Source organism: Neopsephotus bourkii, unplaced genomic scaffold, assembly GCF_033783945.1.
Source record: "Neopsephotus bourkii isolate Nb327-2 ecotype Australia unplaced genomic scaffold, CSIRO-AGI_Nbou_v1 NB_1511, whole genome shotgun sequence".
Classification (NCBI taxonomy): domain Eukaryota; kingdom Metazoa; phylum Chordata; class Aves; order Psittaciformes; family Psittacidae; genus Neopsephotus; species Neopsephotus bourkii.
This window is the reverse complement of record NW_026901987.1, coordinates 1826048-1839387: the sequence shown is the minus strand read 5'-3', so window position 1 is coordinate 1839387 and position 13340 is coordinate 1826048. Positions and strand designations below refer to the sequence as shown.

General features: G+C 37.1%; 1 protein-coding gene across 6 annotated transcripts in view; it reads left to right on the top strand.

Annotated features, from left to right (window-relative positions):
* MDN1 (midasin AAA ATPase 1) overlaps nt 1-13340 on the top strand; it is a 101574-nt gene that overhangs the window by 9298 nt on the left and 78936 nt on the right. For 5 of the 6 annotated variants that reach the window (XR_009727903.1, XM_061369786.1, XM_061369784.1 and 2 more), the window contains 11 exons: nt 1191-1403; nt 2678-2809; nt 4390-4493; nt 6592-6706; nt 7871-8064; nt 9124-9205; nt 9828-9923; nt 10940-11052; nt 11619-11767; nt 11861-11921; nt 12459-12670. Coding sequence is in view for 5 of the 6 variants with exons in the window: in XM_061369786.1 (XP_061225770.1) it covers nt 1191-1403; nt 2678-2809; nt 4390-4493; nt 6592-6706; nt 7871-8064; nt 9124-9205; nt 9828-9923; nt 10940-11052; nt 11619-11767; nt 11861-11921; nt 12459-12670 (1471 nt within the window). In the remaining variant the exon portion in view is untranslated. The remainder of the gene's footprint in view (nt 1-1190; nt 1404-2677; nt 2810-4389; nt 4494-6591; nt 6707-7870; nt 8065-9123; nt 9206-9827; nt 9924-10939; nt 11053-11618; nt 11768-11860; nt 11922-12458; nt 12671-13340) is intronic. The other variant, XM_061369785.1, reaches the window with a different exon arrangement.

Below are 13340 nucleotides of genomic sequence, written 5' to 3'. Positions count from 1 at the left end.
GGTAATAGCAGAAACGAGGAAAGAGGAATTTCTTCCTAAATCCTTCCTTCTACCCTTCCCCAAACTTCTGCAGTTGATTTTGCTGTATTCTAGCTTTTTTATAGGATTTAGGGTGCGGTTTGAACTTCATTGCAGCAGGGGAAACTGTAGAGCTCTTTAATGAGATTCTTGTTCCTGTGCCAGTGTTATTGCTGCTGCAGCTGTGCTGAACCTAGGCCATACTATAAACTGTATTGCTGTGAAAGGATACTCTTTCTCTATAAGGGAGAAGAGAACTTCCAAAAAATGCATGCTTTTATTTTTTTTAATAACTGCACAGGTATTTCACTGATCTGGTATACACTGTAGTTCAAGTTATGCTGGAGAGGTTCCTGTTACAGCTGAGGAGGTCTGATGAAGAGGTAGGAGCAAAATGTGAGGGAAAGCAGGTACTCTTAAGAACTAGCATCGTTACCAGAGAAGGACATGAAACTGTAGCTGAAAAGACCAAACTTAAATTCAAAATGGCTTTTTTGGTGTAGTATATACTGTTGCTTTCCTTTCTCTGGGCATTTTCGCAGGAAAGCACTAATTTTTTGCCATATGCTGGTATATAGGTGACTGTAGAAGAGTCACAATATTTGGAGAGTATCTGTAACACTGATTAATTACCATTCAATAAATTACATTAATTGCATTTTGAAAAAAATAAAGATGTTACTGAATTTACCTCTTTCTTCATGCTCTGAGTTTGACCTGCCTGTGCAGAAAGAAGTAAATATAACAGTTAATATTCATACTTGCATCATCTGGTTCTAACTGCTGTTTGATTTGTCCTGTCATTTGGATCCGTTCTGATGACTTTATTTCACTGGTATTGCAAATTGTATTTGATTGACATGTGTTATGATTGAATAGTTACTATGTCTGTACTGACAACTTAGTATGAACTCCCTTTGGGAACAAATTGTACATATACTTTATTAAGTATTTCACATATAAAAGGTTTTTGATTAAATCTATTTTAATATCTGTCATTAAATACTGCTTTAGAATCCTTTATTTTATTTGATGTGTGTTGACAGATTTGAATGCCAACATTTTCAAGTTGTCATACTCACTTTTCCTAATAGTTCTGTGTTGTACAGCCTGTAAAAAAAAAAAAAAAGTAACAATTTTAGTGTAGTAACTCAAATTTTATGTTTGAACAGGAAAGTATCACCAGCCGTTTTGTTTTGGTTGAATCTGCCTTCACGAATCTTCAAAACCTTGCTATTGCTGTAGCATATCAGACTCCTGTTCTATTAGAAGGACCAATAGGATGTGGCAAAACTTCTTTAATAGAATACTTAGCAGCTGTCACAGGAAGAGCAAAGCCTCCTCATATTTTGAAAGTCCAGCTTGGGGATCAAACTGATAGTAAGGTAACTGATAAAGTGGATGGTCAGATATAATCTTTGCTTAAAGCATGGACTTACTTTTGTAAGAAAATAATGCTTAACTTTTTGCCCAAAAACCCCACAACCCCAACGCTGGAATTGTTCTTACTATTGTTGAGAATAAATAAATATGAAGAACAGTCACAGTTAAGCTTCAGTAGGTTTAAAATTCTGTGCATAATTTTGATGTATCTGTTTCATTCAGGTTGTTTTATCAGAGTTTTTCTATGTGGAAGAGCCCTATTTTTTATTTATTTTATATATATATGTATATATATATATATAAATTATTAAAAAATTGTGTTGGGGAGAAGGGGATTCTAAAATCACTCAGTCTCGTGCCGAAGGCTTGTAGGGACACTTCTATTTCAGTTCAAGTGAGCTAATGTTAGTTTAATCTGATTCCATTTTTTTTGTGGTAAAGCTGAGATGAAGTAAGGTCCTGGGATGTTGAGGATATTGCACTTCCATAATGGTGATTTAGCTCTCCCTGTAGAAATAAAACCAGAGGTGAAGATAATTTCCCATTCTTCTGGTTTTGCATATGTAACTTTTGAGCTACAATTGATTTCTGTTGTTTGGCTCAATTCAGTTTTCCAAAGTGGTTAGTACCTTCCAGTAGTGTCACCTGAAGATTTTTATTAACATGCATAAACACCTTCTTGTGTCGAACATCTGATTTCACCATCTCACAACTGTTTTTCACAAGAGTATTTTTTTATATTAAGATTTCATATTAAGAAAAAGTTATAAAGTTCAAGATACACAATGCATAGCAGTGAAAGCATTAACTTAATTATTTAAGGAATACTTAAATGTGGAGGTTAGAACTTAACAGAGAAGCAACACTTGACTGATTTTGTATCTGAGTAGCTTGCTTTGCAATTAGTCTTGCTACCTTAGTCACAGATTTCTCAAAAATGTAAAGTAAAGTTCAGTGCAATACAGCTTTGTATGTTGCACTGTTGATAGTTAATTATGGTGGCACAGCTCTTGTAAATTCACTACCAATTACCTGGATCATTTTAATTACTGTGTTTCAGTTAGATTATTGTAGTTGTGGAGGGGTGAAACTTTTGTTTTTTTTCCACAATTAAAAACATGCAATGCTGGGCACTGATTACCAGATGGATTTTTAGTAAAGTGGAGGCCAAGTAAGTGTTACATAACAAATTCAGTTATTTTTGTAAGTTTTGACTCTGAGTTTTTAAAAGATGCAATGAGCAGGTCGTCTAATTTACTGATTGTTTCCGTCATAGACGCTCCTTGGCATGTATCGCTGTACAGATGTACCAGGGGAGTTTGTATGGCAGCCTGGAACCTTGACACAAGCTGTTACCAAAGGTCATTGGATACTTCTGGAGGACATTGATTATGCTCCTCTGGATGTGGTATGTAGGTTCATGTTTGTTACAAGGTACTGGTCTTAAGGCCCATACTAGCAGGTTTTGGAGTCTAATCACCCTGAGTTTTGCAGCTACATGCTGAAAATACTGCCCCTTTAAAAGAGATTAGAAAGAATTAACCTGTCTGTCTGCATTCACACATTAGCACACTGCATTGGTTTTTGTCATTGTTTTAGTGTAGTCGTGGCACTGCCACTGATGACAAATTTCACTATGAAGATTTGAGTTGATACTGATAATGAGCTATGTGCCTTTTGAATCGTTTTAATACTTGAAAACAAATATGGCCCAAAACACCACAGCATATTGTCACTGTATTAGAGTGGTTCTGTTAATAAGTTGTGGTTTTTTTAGTGTTTTGTTATGTGGGAGGGTTTTTTTGTTTTGCCTTATTATTTTTTTCATTATGCATTTCTCACCTCTGGCTTGGATATTAAAAATGTGTTGTTACATTAAGCAGTCTAAGTTTTAAGAGATTTCCTGTATACAGCTCCAGAATGACTAGCTAGACAGTCATCCTTCCCTTTTCAAGTAATGGCTGCTGCAAGCATGTCTTCTGCAAGAACAATGCCATAGAGATGTTTTGCTGTATAGGCCTGCTGGACATTCTGCAGATAGTTGTTTTCTTTCATACCTGTTCTGTAAAACATCTTTTGTGAGGCTAAATAACCTGACAGCTTGTTTATTGGGTTTTAGGCTTCTGAAGTACAGAGAATTTATAAGAAAACCAAGAAATACTGCCTGTATATAGTAGACAGTTTTTCACTGCCAGAGGGTCATGCACTTCTTTGCTTTTGTGGACTCAGCTTATTGCACTCATAAGCATACCCTGAGTAGTATCCTGCATTCATCTCCCCCTTTCTTCAGGTCATCCCTGCATGCATCCAGTCTTCTTTCTCCATATCACAGTCTCCGTACTTGCCTCTATGTGCTGAGGGATCATTGTGGTCTTACCTCCCATTTTTTCCTTCCACCATTATTACTGTGCTTCTGCATGGAAGGATAGAGCAGGGTATACACTGAAAAGTTTTGATGATTGAGAATGACATCTTTGAGATGCAGGTCATCTTTGTTGGGCAGATAAAGAAAATAAGGATTCTGAAACAGAAGTGTTTAATAATTCATTTGACAATTCAAAATAAATAGTTTTGATCTAGACTAGCAGTGTAAAGCCTATCATTTCCATTCTCATCATTAAATTTGGATACGGAAGAAAGATATGTGGGGCTTGGGGCCACTTGGTCTACTAGAAGGTGTCCCTGTCCATGGGGATTGAAACTAGTTGATTTTTAAGGTCCCTTCCAACCCAAACAATTCTATGATTCAATGAAGATAGGTAAACATTACACTTGTGACTTCCACTGCTAATTAAAATTGCGAGGAACTCTGCAATTCTTGTTAGCATCACTTGGAAGTGCAGTCTGTGAGAACGGTAGTTGCTGACAATGTAGTGGTGCTCAGCAGAAATGTTCTAGCAGCTCAAGTGTGAAACAAGCGTGGATGGGTGTGCTGTCTGTTCCAGTTTGATAAAAAAATTGTTTTATCTATTTTCTTCTCTTCTCCAGATCTCTGTGCTGATTCCTCTTTTGGAAAAAAAAGAGTTGCTGATTCCTGGTCGTGGTGACTGTTTAAAAGTAGCATCGGGATTCCAGTTTTTTGCGACCAGGAGGTAGGCTTGTAAAATTAAATGAGGTTAAGAGTATGGATATCCTCTTTTTAAATCAGAGACAGGAACCGTGAGGTACTTGGGCAGGAGTATTTTAGCAATTTCCTTTAACAAGGAGTAGAAGCCGTAGAAATTGTGAAGGGGAATTTTTTCACCTGCAAAACCAGCCCATCACCAAAACAAAATGCCACTCTTGGGAATAACTCTGTGAAAAAGGTTATATGATTGATATTCACAAGTTGTCTTGGCTTGCTGGTTTTAACAGCACCTGTGTAAAATATTTCTTAGTTTTGCTGATCTTGGTGTAGTTGGTAGTCTTACTACTGAATGATAAGTTTTTTTGGGTTTGGTTGTGTTTTGAGTTTTTTGGGGTTTTTTTTCCTTTTTCCTTCTATGTCCTTTACCTCCTTGAAAAGCTGTATGCATGTATTCCTTGAAGATATTTTTTGAATTCTGTTTTCTAAACAGAGAATGATTTAAAGTATTCTCCCTGATGGTTTCCCTGTGTAGTGGCCTATGTCAGATGTCAACATGTCATATTGTATCAAGATTAAAGGTTAGGATGTATCTGGAAGGGGAATGGTTACACAGTTTTCACATAGTTTGTAGTTCACTTCAAAGCCTGTAACAGATTTTCCTGCTTTTGTCTTCTTTCCATAAATTTGTTCTTTTCTTTGATTTATCTGATCAAATTATTTTTTTTCTGGGATTGAGTCTTTTTCTTGATTCACCTTTCTTTTGGTTTCCTCAACTCCTAATTTTTCTTCTTCTGTATATTTGGTTGTTGTGGTTTAACCGCAGCTGGCAACTAAGCCTCACACAGCTGCTCACTCACTCCTCCCCGGTGGGATGGGGGAGAGAATCAAAAGAGTGGGAAAACTTGTGGGTTGATATAAAGACAATTTAACAGGTAAAGAAAAACAAGGAATTTGCTTACTACTTCCCAAGGGCAGGCAGGTGTTCTGCCATCTCCAGGAAGGTAGGGTTCTATCACACACATTTCTTGGGAAGACAAACGCCATCACTCCAATGCCCTTCCCTCCCTTTCCTTCTTTCCCCAGCTTTGTATGCTGAGCATGACACCATATGGTATGAGATACACCTTGGGTCAGCTGGGAGCAGATGTCCTGGCTGTATCACCTCCCAGCCTCTTGTACACTGCCAGGCTACTCGCTGGTTGGGCTGGTGTCAGGAGCAGAAAAGGCCTTGACTCTGTAAGCAGGGCTAAGCATTAAGGAAAACATCTCTGTATTATCAACACTGTCCAGCACAAATCCAAAACATAGCCCCGTACTAGCTGCTGTGAAGAAAATTAACTCTATCCTAACCAAAACCAGCACATTGGTGAACAGTTTTTATAGCAGCAAATTATAGTTTCCATTGGGCACATTAAGTAAATATGTTGCAGTTTACAGCTGTGGAATGTTATTTAGAAAAAAACAAACCAAACACTAATGAATCAAACAAAAAAACAACCCCCAAACCCACAACAAAAAAACCAAACTGCAACCCAGTATCTCATGTTTTGCGTGTGCAAGGCTACTTCCACAGTGGGTATAACACATGGCTGCATAGTTATTTGTGCAGGAAAACAAATAAAGAATGGACAAAAAATGATGAAAAGGACTCTGAGCATAAAGAATTAAAAAAGAATATAATTGGAAAACACTGTGAAGGGGGCGGAGACTGGGGGTGCTTTTCCTGCATCTGCAGTAGAGTACAGATCCTTTAGGATCTATGCAAGATAATTCCCAGGCCAATTCTGTCAGGCACCTCTCCTAACAAAGCGTTACTCTTCTCCTAACAAAGGATTCTGTATGATTCTTCTGATAGACTTAACTTATTGTCAGTCATCTTTCTGCAAGTCTCCCTGGGGAGATTTTGCACTACAGGGGGAAAAACACTGTGATAAAAGAACAGATTCTTTGAAAAGCAGAGATATGCATGGTAGGGTACATGACCTTACAGTGACAAACATTGCATGATCTATGCATGCGTGTTATGCTGTAGCAGAGGTATGTAACACATTCTTTGCACAGGAATGCTCTGAAAATGCAGAGTTCCACAACATTGTGTGTTTCTTCATGTTGTTTTGATTTAGGATATTCAGTTGTGGCGGAGGTTGGTACAGGCAGCAAAGCAGCCATGCTGCTCTTTTGGACAAATACTGGACCAAAATACATTTGGATAACATGAGCAAAGGAGAACTCAAGGAGGTACGGTGTGTGTTGCTCTATTGTAACATGTGGATAACTGTTTCAGTTAAGAGTAGTAAATGTTCCCAGTAATAAATTTTATCATTGTTTTTCTCTCCAAGTACCGCAATACACCCTTATAATTTCAGATTTATCCTTTCAAGTGAATTGGACGAAGATTCCTGCATTTTGCCTTGGCAAACACAATTCCACTTTGAACGGGTCTAAGAATCGAATTGCTTTGCCATTTTGTAGCCCACACAGATTTAAAAACAGGGAGAAAAATAAAAAAAGGAGCTTATTCTAATCCTGATTTCTAAGCTTTAAGATGGAAAATAGTTAGTCAGTTGTCAATAGAAAATGTTATTTGTAGTTGGTATCTTTTGTTAGCATCTAGCTGAACTCATGTTGAAAATGACACCCAGAAAGGATGAATATTGAAGTGGAGCTTGGCTGTTAAAGCCTTAAGAAAAAAGGAAACTTTGGTGCTAAATGTGCTACTTACCACTAGGTTCTTTCTGTTCATTTTTTGTAATTTTGTAGCTCAAGTCACAGAAGTATATAAATTAAATGTTGTAAGATTCTGTAGCAGTAGAAGAGACAGTGGCAGAAAACGCTCACATGCTTGTCTTGAAAATAGGTTCATGTCCTTCTGGTTAATCTTTAAAGTCAGCCTGGCAGGGTAGTACCAGTGTTTCTGGTTTTATCTGTGAAAAGCTGATTTTCTGAAGCAATAATTTTGATTAGCAAGCTTTAGTGGAGAGAACTGAGCTGAAAGGAATCACAAAAGAAAAATTAGCCTTTTAATGTGTCTTTATCAGCACAGTGAATAGATAATGTGAATGCTCAAAAAATTCAGTCATAGAAAGGACAGGAGGTAAGAACTTTGGTTATCAATTGTAAAGTTGTATGATCATTATTTAAGACACAGTTGAATGTACCTTTTGTTCTTCCTGTTGGCATTTGTGCAGATGTATTAAATGGAGTAGAGTTGGCAAGATTCACTTTTGGCACCCAAATCAATACTACTCCAGTCACAATAACTATTTTCTTCAGATGAGAGATTCCAAGACAGTGGTTTTGTGCAGCTTGTTATTGAGTATCTATTGAAATGTATCCTATTAAATTTTGGGGGCTTGATGTTTCGTATGCTAAAGATTTTTTTTGTTTGGTGTTCACCCTCAGGTTCTTCAAAGGAGGTACCCCAACCTTGCTCTTGTAACTGATCACTTGCTGGACATTTACATTCACCTTACAGGAGACAAGTATCAGGCATCAGAAAACAGTGCTTCTGGTTCCAGGCACGTACCAGAAGATTCACCAGAATCAAGATCAGAAAATAAGAAACCAAATCTGGAAGGGCGAGAACTATCTCTAAGGTTGTCTTTTCTTACATGTTTATTAGGAGGAAATTTAGTCAAGTAGATGCAGAAAAAGGCTCTCTCTTCGTTATTTTCAGAATTTATTTTTTAATAGTGATAGAAGGTTGAATAATTAAACTGGAATTTCATAAAAACTGGAAAACTTAATGTATCTTTTAAAATTTCAGTCTGAAATACTTAGGACTTCTTATTTGCTATACTTTTTTTTTTTTTCAAAGAAAAAGTGTGGGTTTTGTCATATGTAGTACTGGGTTGGTGTCAAGCCATATGGATTACTTCTCAATTCATTTTAACACAGCATATCAGTTCTAGTTAAGAACTGAAATGTACTGTATAATGTTCTCACAATAGCTGTTATATAACATTTTCAGCAACTGCATATATGCGCTTATCTAGATAATTTCATATTAGACACAGCATTCTAACTTAGAGATGGCTGAAAATAACCAAATCTGCAATGTACTGTTCATATCAGAATTTTAATAATGAAATGCAGCTTGATGTTCAGTTATTTCTTCCTCTTATTCAAAATGTCAATTCTACTCATGGAATTTCTGTCACCAGTAGTGCTTTGTGAATTAGCCGGTAAATACTAGATGTGGGTAGTACCTAATATTTTTGTGAAGCAAAAGAGTGCCACCAATTTTAAAACAGCAGTTGTTTTTCAATAATCACATGTTGCTTTTTCTTGCCAACAACAAAATCTTTCAAAAGGTAAGAAATCAGTATCTTGAAAAAACAGGGGGGCTTATGCCTTTCAGGATGAAAAGCTTGTTGCTTTTCTTGGTTTTAGTTGTGTAATGAATTTAAGGTTTAATGGAGTATGTATTATCTGTTTCTAAGCCATGTATCCGAAAGCAACACTGTTGGTCTTTATGTGCTCAGCTGCTCTTTAGAATTGGCACCCTATTTACGTGTATGTCTTCCTGTGTACAGCTTACACAACAGCTAAATGTACAATTGCCAGAAGATGACATTATGACCTAAGCTGAACCTGAAAGAAGGAGCTATGCATTTTGCTTCAATGGTACCAACTCTTTTCATGTTTCTTTTTAGAGACTTACTGAATTGGTGCAGCAGGATTGCTTACAGCTTTGACAGTAATTCCTCAACCACAGCAGTGAATATTTTTCAGGAGGTGCGGTAAGACTTGATCCAGAAATTGCTTACCCAAACTCTAGCATTGCCTCACAAATCTTGAAATACTCTTATTTGAGAATGTGAGATGGGTCTTTAGTTTTATCTGGATCCATTGGACTGTAATTAGAATGTTTGTGATCCATCTATTGGAGGCCTTCACGGCTACTAGGAAGGTTGTTTGCAGTAATGTGCTGAAAGCCAATCCAGACTTACTCCTGTCATACAAACAGCATGCTGCAGCATAATTTTAACTGACCTGAGCTAGAGCTGCATATGACTGAGAGTTAAAATTTTGAAATCTCTCCTTTTCCTTGTAATATGAGGCTTCTTTCCTACTTCCTTAAGCATCGATTTAAATTCCACGTTTGGAATTTTTCAGGTGTGCATAAGTCAGAGGTTTTAAGATGTGAGGTCTTGTGACATTACTTCCTTCTCCATTTTGGTCCGTTTATCTAAAAATAACTTCTGTGACTGGGCACTGAAAGTTTTTGCAGTGAAGTAATTTTATTTACAATGGCTGGATTGGATTCAAACTCATGTACATTAAGATGGTGCTTGTCAGATTATATCATACAGAATTTGTACTGAAGAACCTGGTTTATTTGTTTTCTCTTTGACAGGCATTGGACTGTTTCACAGGTATGCTGTCCAGCCAAGGGAGCAGAATGAAAATGGCAAATGTTATCGGAAGTAAACTAAACATTTCAAAAAAAAAGGTATGTTGAGCTATGATTAACCTGATGCGTATTGGTAATATTCTGTAAGTTGCAGTTTTTTTAGTGATGAGTTTAAATGTGTTCTGCTGTTTTTCTTGAAAATTATGCCCATTTTTCTGTCCAAAACGTGTTTTTTGCTCTCTGTGCTATCCCAGGATCTATGTTGTCCTTCTTCTTTCTTTCTTTTTTTTTTAGTTATGGTTCCTACTCCCCCCCTCTGCCCCAAAAGTTCCAGTGGCTCTCTTTCAGAGCAGATTGCAGATGGTCTTATCATGCAAAAGAAGGACCACACAGCTGGAACAGCACAGGTTCCTAAGCACATGGTGCTGCTAGATGCACAGAGTAGTAAAGAATGTTTTTTCTTTGATGGTTACAGTGAACTCTAATCACTTAAACAAAGAGATTAGAGGGGTTTTCCTGACTACTTGTACTGTAATCGTTCGTTCCAAAATCAAATACCTCTCTAGAGCCTTGTAACTCTCTGTATTAATAGTGTGTGATATAAATGGCTGAGTTAAACTAAATCATTACTTTGTCAGCTATTTCTGACTGTAAAAGTTTGATTGCAAAGAAAATTTCCTCCTTTCTTACTTTAAAGATGTAAAAACTTGCCAGCTGGCAGGACAGATGGATTCCTGAAACTTCTATGGATTTTTCTGTTTGTCCTTCATTCTTTATATTATTCCAGTACAGAAATGTAGTATCTTCTGCCAGTAGCAAAATATCCCTGTTTACACAGAAGTATTCACTCAGGCTTTATTGAGGTGGTTGTTAGACCTCCTGCTAATAAATAGGCCCATTACCAAATTATTAAATGGAAATACGTTTGTACAGACAGTAACACTTCTGAGGTGCTTCAGTATTTCAGGTGATGAGTATGTAAAACCTGCAAAATAGAAAATCTTACCATGAAAAACTAGCTTGCTGCAGAGTAATACCGGTAGTATAGCATGGGTGTTCTTAGTGTGACGTTGTAGGCAACATTAGTATTAGAAATGTTAATGCTTTCTTCACAGGTGGAGTTCTTCTGTGAACTCTATAAACCGGAAATTCTAGTACAGGAACAAGAAGTCTCTGTTGGAAGAGTGCATCTAATGAAGAAACAAACCCAGGCTCTCACTGTACAAAGGTAGAATATCTTGTAGTGTCCTTATGAATCAAAATATTTGGTGGTAGAACAGAATAGTTTACAAGTCGCAGCCTTTTTTTTTTTTTTTTTTAAAAAAGGCAAATTGGACATTCTCCCCTAATGAAAAATGTGATGAGCTCTTGTGATCTGAGTTTTACCTTGTGTATCCTTAAGGCTGTCTGTGTCATACTTTTGCAGCCAAAGCATGGAGATTTTCAGCTTTTTTTGAACAAGATTTTCTTTAAAGCAGTGTGGATCCACAGCTGTCATACTAAGAGTTTGATGGCTCTATCTTTGTGAAGGGAGATTTCTGTAGTATGTGTTACTAACTCCACTGGCAGCAAGTTCTTTGTAAATCCTGAATATTTTTTTTTAATTTTTTTTTCTAGGGTGCATGTTGAGAAAAATAAGTATCTTAGAGTATCTTGGAACTATTTTTTTTTCCAAACCTTTAATTTTAATTAAAGATCATAAATTCAGCCACTCCTCTAAAAAATAATAAAGGAAAAATTCAGATGAGCTCCTTGGTAAATCTTGGGTTTGAGTTGTTTCCTTTGTTTTTTCAGAGCGAAGCAAACCTTTGCTGCCACACGGCCATCTGCAGTATTGATTGAGCAGCTTGCAGTTTGTGTTGTCAAAGGAGAACCTGTGCTTTTGGTTGGTGAAACAGGAACTGGCAAAACCTCAACTGTTCAGTACCTTGCTCATATTACAGGTAAATCAAGTGTTAAGACTGTAACTTACATGACAATGATTTAAGCAAAGAAACCCCACAAGTTGATGGTGCTTTTTATATTTTTGTTTCAAGGACACCGTTTGAGGGTTGTCAACATGAACCAACAAAGCGACACTGCAGATCTCTTAGGGGGGTGAGTCATTAACAGTTGTCTATTCAAGTTTAACGAATTGGCAGTATGAGAACAAGCTTCTAGCACAAGTGTAGTTCTGTTGTCAGAGAGTTGTGTTTAGGCACGTGTCTGCTTCATGAAGCATAAATGTCTTAAGAAACATTTTTGCATGCAGACACCTTATTTTCCTTCATGAAGAACAGAGGCAGTTTCATTGATCTGTGTGTACATCCGTATGTGATAGTCTTTTAAAAGCACAACCCAATGTCTTCTTAAAAATGGCTAACCAATATAAATATGTTGTAGTATTCATTGGAAATACTGGATGGTAGTAGTAAAAATACTAATCAGGGTGGTCCTGTCTGTACAAAAGTGACTCAAAATGTACATTTAAATATGTGCAATTTTACTTCTTTCATTATCTGAGAAAAAACTTGGAAACCCAGGATTCCTTCATGCACAGTGTTGCTGTTTCAGTAACTGGATTTTTTTTAGTTCACAGATGCTAGTTCCTTTTCTTTGTCACAGCTAAGTAATGACTCTTTCGCTTCTCTTCAGTTACAAGCCTGTAGATAACAAGCTGATCTGGCTGCCTCTGCGAGAGTCTTTTGAAGAGCTCTTCTCTCAGACATTCTCTAGGAAGAAAAATCAGACGTTCTTGGGACACATTCAGACCTGCTACAGGCAGAAACGTTGGCATGATCTGCTAAAATTAATGCAGCATATTCATAAATCGGCTATCAATAAGGAAGCAAAAGAAAATGTATCTGGTGAGAATTCAGACTGATCAAACATGTCATTAGTGTTACCCATTGCAGAGAGTAGATACTGCTGAATTTGTCTGAATTTGTGAGGTTTTGTTTGCTTTTTGTTTACTTTTTGTTTGTTTGTTTTTAATGTGCCTTTATTACATCCTTTCTCCTGGTTTTGAAAAATGCAGTCTAATGGTTTGGACTGGAAGGGACCTTAAAAATCATCTAGTTCTGATCCTCCTGCCATGGGCAGGGACACCTTCCACTAGACCAGGTTACTCAAAGCCCCATCCAGCCTGGCCTTGAACACTGCCAGGGATGTGGCAGCCACAGCTTCTCTGAGCAAACTGTGCCAGTGCCTCAGCACCCTCATAATGAATTCATACTTTCTTTCAGACCTGGAACTTTGTTAGATCTCACAAATATTTCCTCTTTTAAAAGCAAAGCAAAACGATAACAACAAACTAGACCCAAAGTAACAACTCTTAGAGTAGTAATGACTTGGTTTCACTGTCAGTGATGCTGTGTGGGAAATTGTTTCAATCATTGACAATCCTAAAATAAAGACAAGCTGAAATCTGTAGCTTGCAAAGCTATCAATTTAAGTCGTCAAGCTGCTGCATTTATATGCCTCTGGCTGTGACTTTAAGCAAATAACTGAAATGAGCACAATAGTAAATAATGTCGA